At 47.2% G+C, this 13,999-nt stretch overlaps 1 protein-coding gene and 1 pseudogene across 2 annotated transcripts; both read right to left on the bottom strand.

Moving 5' to 3' along the window:
* Window positions 1-459: 459 nt before the first annotated feature.
* LOC307103771 (leukocyte elastase inhibitor-like) lies at window positions 460-13,598 on the bottom strand. Its single transcript, XM_079778281.1, has 8 exons — window positions 13,540-13,598; window positions 13,239-13,309; window positions 12,501-12,675; window positions 10,677-10,814; window positions 9,986-10,103; window positions 8,166-8,308; window positions 7,912-8,079; window positions 460-1,422 (listed from the first exon to the last, which is right to left on the bottom strand). Exons 3-8 carry the CDS (start codon window positions 12,666-12,668, stop codon window positions 1,021-1,023), a joined length of 1,137 nt encoding a protein of 378 aa, XP_079634407.1. The 5' UTR covers window positions 12,669-12,675; window positions 13,239-13,309; window positions 13,540-13,598; the 3' UTR covers window positions 460-1,020.
* LOC307103766 (interleukin-6 receptor subunit alpha-like) lies at window positions 4,928-7,905 on the bottom strand (annotated as a pseudogene). Its single transcript has one exon. The product of its transcript is annotated as an interleukin-6 receptor subunit alpha-like (transcript).
* Window positions 13,599-13,999: the final 401 nt, after the last annotated feature.

Here is a 13,999-nt window from a genome sequence, read left to right as displayed (position 1 = left end):
ACTATCATCGTGGATGTCAGTATTCTCAGTCCAAGAACCCCATTAGTCCTGTCTTTTCTGGGATCAGATAGAAAGAAGAGGACTGAGAACAGTCTGGCTAGCAGAATCTTAGGAAATATTATTATCCAGCCAACCAGCTTTGAGTGAGCAAGAAAATGCAGCATTTCAATCCCCATTCCAAGGAGTGCATTTGACTAAGGTTTATAATGATCACAGAGCCCCTCCCCCATCCAGCATTGCATAAAGCCATCCCATTGCTATCACAGAGTGGACTAGATGATGGAAATCAGGAGCCCTTACAGAAAACACACAAGAAGCTGGTAACAGTGTGTACTTTGCACCCCCTCTTGCTTGACAGTCTCTCCTACTACACTTTCCTTTTTGTAGTTTCATGGCATCTTTTAAGATAAGATCCTTACTTCTTCACTCCTTGTGATCCCACACAAACTACAAACCAGGTGGAATGGGAAATAAGCTCTTTAATAGTTTGAAATCAGCGGGGCTATAATAGAATACTAATCCTGTAGGAGAAAGGGTCAGTAACACTGTAGAACAAAGGGTCAGAAACACTGGCCAAGGCAAATTTATCTTCATAATCCAACCCTTAATTGGGCTTCTCTCCTTTATTTCAATTGAATGTCTGTTTTTAAGCCTCCCTTCAACAATGAATGTCTCTCTATCATAGCTTCCAGAAGTCTATCTGTGAAATAAATTACAATGTTATAATTTTTCTCATGGTTATCAAGAGAGTACAGCAGTTTCTTAGTTACTACACTGTCAAGCATCTACATATCTGCTTGGTGCATTCAAAAGCAATCACTGAATTTTTCAATATAAAGAAAGGAAAATAGACACCTATGCCAAAGTTAATGGGTATAAACAGCCAACAGAGCTGACATTACAAAGGAAGTTAGAGATTTGTTTGGGATGGTAGATTTGTTGCGGAAGATATATGAAAACTATCACCATTGAAAGGGCCAGTGATAAAGCTCTGAGCTTGGCCTTGGATTTCCACAGTCTCTACGGGGAAGAAAGTCTGCCCAAGAACAGGATGTTAGTTGAGGGATTGTGTCGAATGAAAAAAATGAATGGATGGTCGGCCACAAAATTTTCCTCTGGCATAAGCGAGCAATTCATGAGAATTAAATCGGTGGCAGCTGATGCTTCTGTGCCCTCCTCATTTACTTCCACAAAAGACTGGTGTATAATTTTTGATAGAAAAATATCTCTGGCTCTTGACATGCCAGACAAATCAGCCCTGGTAGTAAAGAGATCCTCTATACCCAGGCTGTCCAGGTGAGAGTTGAGGTTGTAGTTCTCTTCCAGCTTGAACCTGGGCAGGTGGACGTTGACTTCAGTGTAACTCAGATTTTCAGGTTTGGTCCACTCATGCAGTTTTTCTAAGGTCAATTGTTCTTCGATCTGAAATGAGAATGGGCAAAAGAAGAGGTGAGAACTACTTCACATAAACAAGGTAATAAACATTATTTACATGAAGGGACTCACGTTATCAGTTGCTAATTAGTTTTTTTTCATGTTTTATACCAAAATAGATTCCATTGGGAGGATTTCATTTCTTTTCAGCAATTGGTGGTAATAGAACAGACCTGTATTTCAAGTCATCAAGGGCCCAAGTAACAGGAACTTTGGACATCAGATGCTTCAACTACCCATCCATCCACCCACCCACCCATCCATCCACCCAGGCTTTCCTAAACCCCTACCACACTGGATTACTGTGATAGGCCACGATGGCTGTTATTCCTTTAACTGGTTGATTGGTGCAAGGTAAAATTAAAAAGTTTTCTTCTATTTCTTCTATTCTGAACCCTAATGATCACTGTGGTTATCTGTGAACTCACTGTGCTGAAATAATCTCTAATAGATTTAGCTGTGGGTAAAAAAAGAAAAGGGACTAGTTCCTCATCTAATATTGGGAGAGGGTTAATAATAGTACCCACCTTATAGCATTGTTGTGAGCATTAAATGATTTAATGTGACACAGTAAGTGCCACAAGAATGTCAGCTATTATCATTAGCATAGTACTACTACTATTGGACTAGAATGGACCCATCATTCCACTTGTACTACTGATGCTGATTATCTCTTTTATGAGACTGGAGAATTTCTCTTTATAATCAGAGAAGAGACTAATATGAAAATACAATTAAAAGAAGGAAATACTGATTTTAATACAGACTTTACACATGCAAATAATTAATATTGGACCTCTTCCTGATAACAGTTTGGTTAGGGAGAGGGTAGAGAAAAACCACACAGCAGGCTAGAGACACTAAAGAAACCATAATCTTCACAGTTTTGCCTAGTCCTAGCCTGACAAGAAATGTCTTCTCCTTTAACTGAAATAAAATAGAAACATCATACAAAGTTCATATGAGAAAATAGGCTTAGCTTTCATATGGGTCTTCTCTGCCATGTAGCTCTTAGAAATTAATTCACAATCTATATGAATTGTGATGAGAATGAGCAGTGTAATAATAGGATCTCATAGTATAAGTTGAAGCTACGTAATATAAATGTTTAGGGATTTTTAATTTTAATATATTTGTTTCAATAAAATAATTCTAATTTTACTGCACTTTCCTCTAAAGTTCATTTAAGAAAATTTCTGTGAGCTGCCACTGACATGTTAAATTTTTTTTCAGCTTTAGAAATTATTTATTTCAAACACAATTTTCACTTTAAATGCAAAATAGCTGATAAAACAATAAAACATTGAAATACATATTATACTGACGCTTTGCCCCATATACAGACATCAGCCTTTGGTATTTGCTCTTAGGTAATTAGGTAAAAAAATAAAAACTTAAAACTATTATTTTCATCTCCAAAGAAAAGTTGAGGTATTTAACAGTTGTGTGATCGCCATCCAAAAATGGTTTCTCTAATTAATTAACAGCCTTGCTACATGCTGTTCCAATCCGTTCCTTCTAAAGCAGATCTTGGTTCGAGCATATGTTCATACAACTGACAATGTTCCTTAATAATTATTAAGGTTGCAAAACAATATTGAATGCCAGCCATAATTGAAAATAAAATAAAAATTAGCAAATTAAAAAAATTATTAAGGTTGCCATAGAAGCACACCTGCGCTAGCACCAGACCACAGAGCGCATATGATGCTGGCAGGACCTCTAGGGGACGCTCAGGAGCGTCTGGTGCAGGACCGGAGCCAGGAGGCCTTCCAGTCACAGCCCCGCTGCCCACATGGGAAAACTGGGTTCCATGCTCATGGTCTGAAAGACCAAACAGTTGCCCCTGCTTCTCCAAATTAAGGTAAATTTCTCACCAACTCCACCTGGAGCTGGATGCCAGCTTCCTCCCCAGCAGAGTCAACCTTAGAGGGGGCAATACAGCTCAGCAACCAAGCAGCAGGGCAAGAAGTTCCTGGGCATTCTGCAGGAGACCCACACCCCATGGTCACTCCCGGCCTGCTCCACAGGGCTCTGTTCGCCACCAGGTGGACTGCAGCCCCAGTCCCAGCAGCAGATTCCACACCTAATGAAGGTGTTTCCTGCCACCACCCTCTCTCCCCAGGAGATCAGGGAAATCAACACAGAGTGAGCCCAGAGCCTGGCAGAAAACCAGCGGGGCCTGGGCCCCATCCCAGCAAAGAGCTCTCTGAGTGACCGATGGCTTCATAGGCACAGCCAATGCCACCCCCTGGACATCTGAACAAACAGTTTCTTAATGCTACACGAATTAATGACCACTTTAGTTAAGATCTTGAACCAGCATATTTGTAACTTTTCCAACCCAGAAGGATAAGTTGTCATGTTTACTATCCATTGTCAGCATGCCAACCTTTCACATCTGGCTGTGGCAGCTTGCTGCGGGCACTGGGTGAGGAGCATCTTTGCTGAGGATAAAAGGCAGCGCGTGAGCTGCAGAAACACAGGTGAGAATGACCCGTGGGCTGAAAATACAGGGTCACGGGCCATAGATCCGAGGACAGAGAAAGCGTAGGGTGTACACCTGTGTCCACTGAGCACAGCCCACAACCCAGAGAAGACAAACACTTTTCCTTCATGTACACTAGCTTATAAAAATGTAAAGAAAAAAAAAACCCTCTTCAATTAAAAAAAAAAAAAAGCAGTTCCGTTACAATAATAATGAAAGTAATAACAATTTGGAGATCAAAGCTGCCTCGCTCTCAGCCATCAGGAGCTATCTGATTTCACATCTCCCACTAGCACGGCTCTGATAATAGAGGTTGTGGTTAAAACCTTTATAAAGTATTAAAGAACCAGGGGCAGAATCACCCTTTCTCAGGCAGTCTCGTTTTTTTTTGTTTGTTTGTTTTTTTAAATATTTCCCTTTAACATGCTGTTCTCAAAGAAACTTTATAGAAACACACACACCTGCCTGCCTTCAGTCACACTTAAGAGAGTTGCCTAAGGCAGCAATGGGGTCTGACACTTGAGTCAAAGCCAGCAATGAAAATCACCACTTGCCCAACATAGTAACAGTTTGAACCCAGCAAACAGCAAATAAAAGGCGGTCATGTTCATCCTTTGCCACCTGCCCGGTGCTGGTGGTTGTTTTTCTGAAAGGGCAGACTCCTAGAAAAGGTTGTGGTCTGGTAAATTTTTGGTCCTCAGTTACCCAATGGATTTTAATCACAGCCTCATTCTGGGACACCCCATGATGCTGGAGGGTACTAGTCTGGGGAACCCCGCTCATCACTGAATTTTCAAAGCCCGGACAGAAAAGTGAGCTGAAGTGGGTTAGTCTCAGAGTCACGGCTAGACATTTAGCTGAACTGAATCAAATTCAAGGAACTAAAGAAGAGGAAGGCACGGGTTGAGGGCGGGCAGCAATGAATCCCCCTGCCCCCGGATAACCAGGGCTCCTGGCTGTCGGGGGTGGGGGTTTGCAACTGACCTTGCTGGGCAGCCCTGGGAGGCCACTTCCCAACACCAACCCGGAAGCCGGTCCTTCCCAACCTGGGGGGCGGGGGGGGGGGAGTCACAGCTGCTCTTCCCTTAAATTAGAGAAGCAGCAGGCGATTTCTTTCACTTTTAAGACAAAAACAAAATTTAGAATGAAACCAGAGTCTCTTCTCTAAGAGGGGAAAATCATTTCTTTTTTCGCCTCCTCTTTCTCATTTGACTCAGTTTTGTGCCAAACACAGTGAGGGCTTCTGCCCGAGTTGTTTACCTACAGACCCTCAGCTGGCTGGGGACCTTCCGTGCTCTCAGGGAAAACGTCAGCGCTTCTGTAAAGACCAAGTTCACATACATTCTTGCCGGTTCTTATGTCTTTTCACATAAATACGTTCTCTCCTCGGTACTCAGGCTCAGGTGAAAACACAATCAACAGTTTGAGTCCAACAGTTTGGTCTCCCTGGCACCCACGCCCCCCGAAAGCCGGGAGCCCTCCCCCAATGCTGTTTTCCTTTCGGGGGGTGGGGGGGCACGGAGGAAGGAGAATAGTGGTTTCCAGAGGCTGCGTCTCACCCAGCACCGTTACTGTGAGTGGAGACCTTGTCGCCACGCCCCTACTCCCTCTCTGTTTCTCTCCCCCTCAAGTCCTGGGATCCAGAGAGGGAAACTGAGTCAGTGCAGTGGCTTCTGGGTTCAGCAGGTGCTTAAGGTTAACATTCACATTGAGCAACATGCTAATGAGGAGCTCATTGCAATTCCACTTCAAACCACCTGGTCCTGAGATGCTACTCACACTCCCCTCAGCTGTATCCAGTGTGGGGAGGAGAGGCAAGACAGTGGAGAGCTCCCCCAGCCTGGGCGACTGAAGAAACGCCGGCCTCAGGCCTAGGAAACTGAATTGCAAAGGCACTTGGGCTTCAAGAGTTTGAGCTAGAAGGTGAAACTGTGCCGTGGGCCAGGAGATAGGTGACTCGGGGTGGGGGGTGTCTTTGGCTGGAAATCCATACCACCTCCTGAGGGTGCGGCATGTGGAGCCAGGTCAGGTGAGCAGGGGGCCGGCAGCTTGTCCACACGAAGCCCAGGGTCCGAGGCCTCTGCAGATGCCCGGCTCTGCCCGCCCGAGTGTCCAGTGGACTCGACAGCGCTCCCTGCATGGGGCCCACGTTCATTGTAACCCCTGCAGGCAGGGCTGTGGGAAAGAGGGGTTCAAAAACTCAACCACCTCTTCCTTCTGATCAGGTCAGCACACCTGTGTTCACCCAGAACCTTCTGTGAGGCCCCTCGGTGACAGCGCAGCCAGAGGCCCCACGCACCTGAGATGAGCTGAAACGACGGTGAGAAGCCGCTTGTGCTTTGCCATCCACACATTTCAGCGGGTCTGACAGCCCAGCCCGCCAGGCGCCAGCCAGCCAGCTACTGGGGGAAGAAGTAATCTCTGTTGCTGATGTCATACGGGCTCTATGAGCCCCTGGCATGGGGTTGGCTGTGCCTCGAGGTGTTATCCGACCCCAGGCTGCTGGGGGACACCGGCGGGGAGATGTGGGGGACCAGCACTGGCGTGGGCTTCGGCCTCTCGGGGACCAGCTGTCCCAAGGAACACGGTGGGTGCATGCTGGTCTGGCCTTCTTTCAGGGCCTGCAGCTTCCACGTCTCCCTGAACCTCAGGACAACGCCCATGCAGAGGAGCGCTCCGAGCCCAGGCTTCCTCCGGCCACCAGGAGTGTGTACAGTGGTCCTGGAGACTCTTGCACTGGGAAGCTTCTTGCATTTGCGGGATAGTTTGAGGAGATGTTGTCGTCGTCTTTCTTGGTAGTAGGTGCCTTCGTGGAGGACACCTCCACCCTGGGCGCAGTTGAAAAGCTCGTGGGTTCTGTCCAGGGGGTGCCCAGAACCTCCTGGCTCCACTCGCTCCACAGGCCGTGCCCGAATTCCTCCCGGGCGCGCAGCTGCACCACGTGCCTCCTGCCACTCCAGGCATCACGGACGGTGCAGTGATACTGGAGCTCCTTGACCATCCGTGTTGTGAAAGCCTTGGAGCGTGCGGCCCGGTATCGGAGCTCAGACTGCAGCCTGTAGAAACAGGAATTCCAGGAGGGCGGGTCTTGCCAGGCGACAGTGAGCCAGCGGGGGTTTCGGTCCACGGCGGTGACCGTGATGTTGACGGGTGGGTCGAGTCGCAGGATTCCGTTACCCTCAAATGTGTGGGGTCTGCTGGACCAGCTGCCAGCACTGTTGGCCACGCACAGGGACACGCTGTAGAAAGCGTTGTCTCCCTCGGGGACTGCCAGCTGGCAGGGGAACTTCTGGGACTCCCGGGAATACTGGCTTGGCTCCTGGGAGTCTCCCGCCGGATCGTGCTGGGACTTCCTCACCAACAGCATGGCCCTGGTGCTCCGGGACGGGGGCTCTGCGGGCTCCCCTCACAGAAGACGATGCTGACGGGGCTCTTCGGGAAGCAGGAGAGCGGAGGCTCTTCGGGAGGACCCGCCACCAGCAGGCGCCTGGTTCCAACCAGGAGGCCATCCTGGTAGCCTGAACAGTTCCCGGAGCCGCTGAGCTGCACGGATCGCAGGAGCAGCCTCCTTCCCAGACCAGCCCATCAGTCGTGGCTCGAGCCTGTCCCCTGATTCCTGAGCACCCAGTGGACCGTGGCATTGTCTCCCGGTTTCCCGCCTGGACAGGGCAGGGTAACGTTGGCGCCGGGCCTGCTGGTCAGCACATCGCTCTCCACCTCCAGCACGGACAGCGCCACGGGGCCGCCGCATCCCCGGCACGGCCAGCGGGGCGGTGAGCAGCGCGCAGCGGACGGCCAGCATCTGACATGTTAAATTTAACATACGTCCTTAGATGTCACCCACCACAACTGTTCACTGACAGTCACTGAAAAGTTAATCTTAGGGCTTCAGAGTAGCAAACATTGGTGGGCTACTACCACACAGCATACACACAGGCAGCACCGCTGTGTCAGACGGAAACATGAAGCATGAGCGTGGGAGCCGTTACCTTCTTCAGACCCGTGGCCTCGTCCTCGATGTCATCTGGCAGCAGGATGACCATGCTGAGCTCCCCGCCCTGGTAAGGCAGCTCCAGCACCCGGCACTTAAGGTCCTCGATGTAGCCAAGTGGGAATGTGCTCCTCTGATACATCATTTTCACTGTTTTTGTGTCTTTCTGAACAGTCGAAAAAACCAAGTCACTCACATTATCATCTGCGTTCTCTTAGAGCAAAGAGCAATTTTATCATCACATCATCTCACCTTATTCAATCTGAAAGGTGTATCGGTTGTGGCCATTTTACTGAATTTCTCCTGCCAGTTTCCTTTGAAATAGATGGCATTAACTAGCACAAGTTTAGTCATATTATCAACCATGCCTGCAGCCAACAATTCTGGAATTTTACCTAAAGAATAAAGTAAGTTTTTTTTAAAAAATTCACATATCAGCATTCCAATTTTGAATTGTATTGTAATGCGATACAAATTGATACCTTTTATTTAATTCCCATTAATGTATTAAGTTAGGAACACCCTACCAGTGTGTTTCAACTGTAAGTAAACCAACTAAAGGGTTTAAAAGCTGAAAACAGGAAATCTTCTCTGCATTATATGAGAAACAATGAGCCTTCTCAGTGAATGGCCATTCTTTGGCAGACATAAAAATTATTTCTTAATGAAAATGATTTTTAAATAAGTCATTTCTTCAAAGCCTCCAAGTGGAAGCTGCTCTCACAGAAAGTATTTTAACAGATATCCGAAGGTGAGGACAGTTAGTCCTCTAAACACCAGTTCCCCTGTGACCACAGCTTGGCCATGAAGAATGCCTTGGATGGGAGACAGGTGTTGGGTAAGTGCCTGGCCTCAGACCTGGATGAGGTTAGAGAGAGTTGTGGTGGAGAAACAGCTGAGATGGAGCCACCCCGACAGCTTTGACAAGACATTTGACAAAATACTATGGTCACAGCAGTTTGTGTCACAAGTATGAGAATCCTAGAGGCCCCACGCACGAAATTCATGCAAGGGGCTCGGCCTCTGCTGCTGTGGCTGCCTAGGTCCCCACTGCCACAGCTTCGCCCGGAAGGTCTCCAGAAGGTTGTCTCATCTAATTAGCATATTATGCTTTTATTATTACAGACTAGAGGCCGGTGCACCAAATTCGGTCCCTCGTTCTGACCTGCGCCATCTTGCAGTCCAGGAGCCCTCGAGGGATGTCCGAGTGCCGGCTTAGGGACCCCCAACTTTCCATGGGGAGTGGGTCTAAGCCGTCAGTCAGAGATCCCTATCGCTGCTTTGGAGGCGGGAGAAGCTCCCACTACCGCCGCTGCACTCACCAGCTGTGAGCCTAGCTTCTGGCTGAGTGGCACTCCCCCTGTGGGAGCTCAATGACCACCAAGGGGCAGCTCCTGTTTTGAGTGGAATTGGGCCAAAACTGGCTCTCTGACATCCCCCAAGGGTCCCGGATTGTGAGAGGGCATAGGCCAAGCCGATGGACCCCATCGATGCACAGTCAGGGCCGGAGAGGGATGCAGGAGGTTGGCCAGCCAGGAAGGGATTGGGGGAGACTGCCAGGGCATATCTTGCCTGTCTCCCTCAGTCCCAACCGGTTGGAGTGTCTGCCCTCTGGTGGTCAGTGCACATCATAGTGAGCAGTTGAGTGGCCTTAGCATATCATTAGCATATTACACTTTGATTGGTTGAATAGACGACTGACTGGATGACAAGGCACTTAGCATATTAGGCTTTTATTATATAGGATTTTTCCATAATCTGGCCAGGATGGATTTTTCTCAAAGCTTTATCCTTTTTTCCTACATTCAATGTTAGTTTTAATTTTAAAATGTGGTTTTGTGAATTTATGGGGAAAATATTTAGCTGCTTCAGTGAAAGCATGTTGAAGTTCCCACTTTGAGGAATTTCCACATTTAAAAGCTGTCTCGCTCTGGGCAGTGGCAGAGGTTAGCCCCAGCGAGAGGGTGAGGGCAGAGGAAAGGGGCAGGGAATCATCTGCAGGCTGGGAAAGTGGAAGGAGGAAAAGAACGGCCAGTGTGTCCTGAATGACTACATTCGGCCCACTCTCTTACCTTCAGTCTGCCCTTTGACCCACGCATTTATCACCTTTCTTGCATCTTCAGAGGCTCGCTGAAAATCTACACTGGCCAGTTCTGCTCCATACATTTTCTGGGTTGAAGCTAAGAACTCCTGTTTAAAATAAAATAGCTAAAAAACACACATACACAGACACACACACACACACACACACACACACAAAAACCCACAAATAACTCCTACTACATACAGAAATGGATTTCTAAAATTCTTAAAAGCATTAGAAATTGTCCTAAAAGACATAAATTTCATTTTAACAAAACAAATGCTAACCCTTATACTTTAGCATTATAGTAAAAAACACATAACATTAAATTTACCACCTTAATCGTTTTAAGTGTACAGTTCAGTAGTTTTGCTGTTGCATAAAATTTACCAATTCTTTTCTAACCTTTGGCTAACATTTTCAGAAATAAGTATACACTGATTGTTCTGGGAAGTGGATTATGGAATTCACTCTTGCTTTAGTAAAACAGCCAGGGTCAATCTGTTCCTGTGAAGACTATCAAATGAAATCAAATCTCTAATGGGGATACTGCCATATATCTAAATTCTGTATTGTTTTCTGAATGTTTATAAAATAAAAACTGACTTCTGTGACTTGATTGTGCTGGAAAATGTCTGCACTGTTTCGTGAGTTTTAGAATGTGAAAGTAAAGGACTCACAGGGAGGAACTCATAGGTTTTCTCTCCATATAACCTGTTAGCAAGTTTCAGAATATAGGGAGCTCCGCGCTTGTTGATATCAGCATTCAGACTCTGGAAACTGGAATGAATCTCCTTAACCGCATCGAAGTGAAGAGCCTAAAATAGAGAAAACATTCTTTCTGCAGCCATTTATTTTGAAACGGATTCCTTGACATTTGCTTCTATCAAATTAAATTAATGCTTATATTACTAATTATCAGTAATATCAGCCCAATACTTTATTAAAATTTCATTGGAGAACAAAAGAATAGAGAATCTAAGAAGTATAACTTTGTGAGACATAATTACATCATAAGCTCTTTTTATATCACTTCTTTTTATAATAATAGTCCCATGAATGTAAGTTGGTAATAGGCTAAATATTTACCTGTGTCTGCTTTTTCTCCAAAGAAAATCATAACTTGTATATTCATATATAAATTCTGTATCAAAGAGAGTTTTACTGAAAGTTCTCAGAAATAAACAGTAAAACTGAGAATCATCCCCTATGTGGGAGCACAAAAGTATTACAGAATTGAGGGGATTTTTAAACTACATTATCAGCATCAGGAACTTAAAAATAACATCTATAAACTTAATATTCAGCAAAAGTTTAATTTTCATGTTCCAAATCAAGAATCCCTTTATGGTTTTATGAGTCCTGGGCTGGTTCCTTATTTTACACACAAAGAATAAACCTACACAATGTACAAAGCCCAGTTACTCACCAAGATAGGGAATGCTTGCACAGTTGCTGTGATAGATCTGCTTTAATGGAGAAGCAAGGGAACCCTTAAAACTATTTTTCCTGAGGTAATACAGTGCCTGGATAAACCTCACAATAGAAGCTGACATTACCCTGCAAGAAGAAACTAACCATTATTACCGGGGGTAAAATAAAAAGTGGGTTTTGGAAAATATAAAAGTGCTTTCATGTCTGCAGTGGTAAAGAAGGTTGGTTGTTAAGATAATGCGGAAATAAAAGATTTGGAGCTGGAACAGATGGATAAACTTGAATCCAAGGCTGGACCTCCCCCACTTACCGGCACCTTGTAATCTTTCCCCTACTTCAAGGAGAGCTGGAGTTCCTGGCTCAGAATTCAACAAAGACCACACAGCACAGTGGTGCAGCCCACACCCATGAAGGCCAGGTGGAAGGCCAGGCATCACTGCTTCTTCTCGCTGTGACAGGGACCTGCCTTAGCACCCAGGGCTTGGCCCGGTCCCTGCAGCGGCCATACCTCACTTCTTTCCTATCCTTCGGACCCTCCTACCCACACAGGCCCTTGTGCCAGGCTCCGGGCTAGGTCTCAGCATATACAATCCCACGGTGGCCTGTTCCCTCAAAAAGGCAACACCGCCAACTTCTCCACTTGGTGCATTCCCTGTGTTATTTGTGCTGAAAGGTAACATTACACAGCAGGCCTTTATTAATGAGTAGCGGGTTGCATGCAAAGCAGAAACTGGAAAATCTGAATGGAGAGGAGATGCCTTCAAAGATTTGCCCACTGCAACAGAAGCAGCCACCACCGGGGCTTTCACAGCTTTCTTCACTGCTGTATCCTCAGCCAATCAAAAAACAGTGCCTAGCACATAGTATGTGCTCAGTAAGGACTCAATCATGAGTGAAAGCCTGCATGTAAGTGAGCTGTTCTTGGGGCTTTTCTGGAAGTCTGGCCTCGTCGTGTGCAGCTGTGGAACACACAAGTACAGTGTTTAAAACACCCTGTAAGAGCTCAAAGGCACGCCTTCTCAGTAGGGACTCACAGGGAACCCAGGCTCCTTTTGTTAGTTTCTGCTGACCTTGGACATCTGTGCCGCGGTCGTGCCTCTGGCCCCCAGAAAGACCATGGCCAGCGCCGAGGAAATGCTTATGGGGGAGATGAAGATGTTCCCGGAGGGGTTGTGGTCCTTCAGGGTGCGGAAGAGGTCCACTGCGAACCGGGTGTTGGCCAAGCTCAGCTGCTCCATGGTGAGGCTACAACACAGGACAGAGGCCTAGCACACCAGCAAATAGGGCAATGACAGGTCTCCACATCTTCCCCGCCCTGAAACACCCGGAAACTTGTACTTCCTTTTCTTTTTCCAGGAGGGCAAGAGCACTGTCTCATGAGCTCACAGGTGGGAACTGGACAAGGGTCCATCAGAGACCCGGGACAGGACCCAGGGATCCTGGAGGGCTCTGACTTGCAGACTCAGCAGCCAGGACTGGGCCTTTCCTACTCAGCAGGGGAGCACACACATTTCCCACCCTTTACCCGAAATGATAACTTTCTACTAGAGAATCATAGCTACCCACTCCTCATTAAAGCAAATTTCAGCAAAGTGATCAGTTTTCCTCATTTTCAAGATTCAGTTGCTAATGTTTAGAGAGGTGAAGTGTCCCAAGTCTCAAGGCTGGTAGGGGAAGTGAGAGATTGAAAACCCAGCACAGACCTGAGGGTCAGGGTGCAGCCCACCAGGAGCAGGGGACAAGCATCCTCTCAGACACCCTCAGGTGCAGGTGACTGGCCTTCCTCCTCAGCCCAGAAGCCTGCTTACCAATCCTGACTTGTCTCACAGCTTGTTTCCACAGAGATGGGCAAGGAAGGATAGTTGTGCTGGCTGCTTCCCTGGAAGTAATACATTGAGTTATTACTGTTGTTATTGGAAAGTAACCTCTAGGATCACATTGGCCTCTCCTTCCTCCCTCCCTCCCTCCCTCCCTCCTTCCCTCCCTCCCTCCCCAGCAATGAAAAGCTATGCCTCCTGGGCTGCCTAAAAACTGTCACAAACTGCAGCCCTGGGCAGCCCCCACCGGCTCAGTCTCCCTTCCCTAATGGGCCTGGTTCCCGGACCTCACCCGTTGCTGGCTGATGTCTGGGGGAGGCTCAGGATCTGAAGATGCCCTCAGCGCAAGCACCGCCCTTATGTAGTCCCTGAGGTGGGTGCAGCCTGGGAGGAGCTTGGGAGCAGACAATGCCCACAGCGCAAGCTTTCCCTGAAGTGAGTCAGCTCTGAGCCTGTGGGAAGAGGAGAAGGGCGGCGCTGGGGGGCGGGGTGCTGGGAAGGAGAGGGTGGGGCAGCAGGGCGGGCACAGCAGGAGTCTGGGCACTGCCAGTAGAAGCCTGGATGAGGGTGGACTACTCAGGAAATGAGCACCTTTTTGAGTCTCGGGAACTCAGATCTCTGGCAAGGACCTGATGGCCTAGTTCTTGCCTAAGTGTGAATCACTGAGAGGACATAACGTATCACCTCTTAGAGGGCAAACTAGCCCCTCTGAATCTCATCTGTATACTCCAAATTGGTTGTTTTTCTGTGCT

This window comes from Cnephaeus nilssonii (assembly GCF_951640355.1).
Source record: "Cnephaeus nilssonii genome assembly, chromosome: 7".
Classification (NCBI taxonomy): Eukaryota; Metazoa; Chordata; class Mammalia; order Chiroptera; family Vespertilionidae; genus Cnephaeus; species Cnephaeus nilssonii.
The sequence above is the reverse complement of the archived record's forward strand: the minus strand, read 5'-3'. Positions and strand labels throughout refer to the sequence as shown.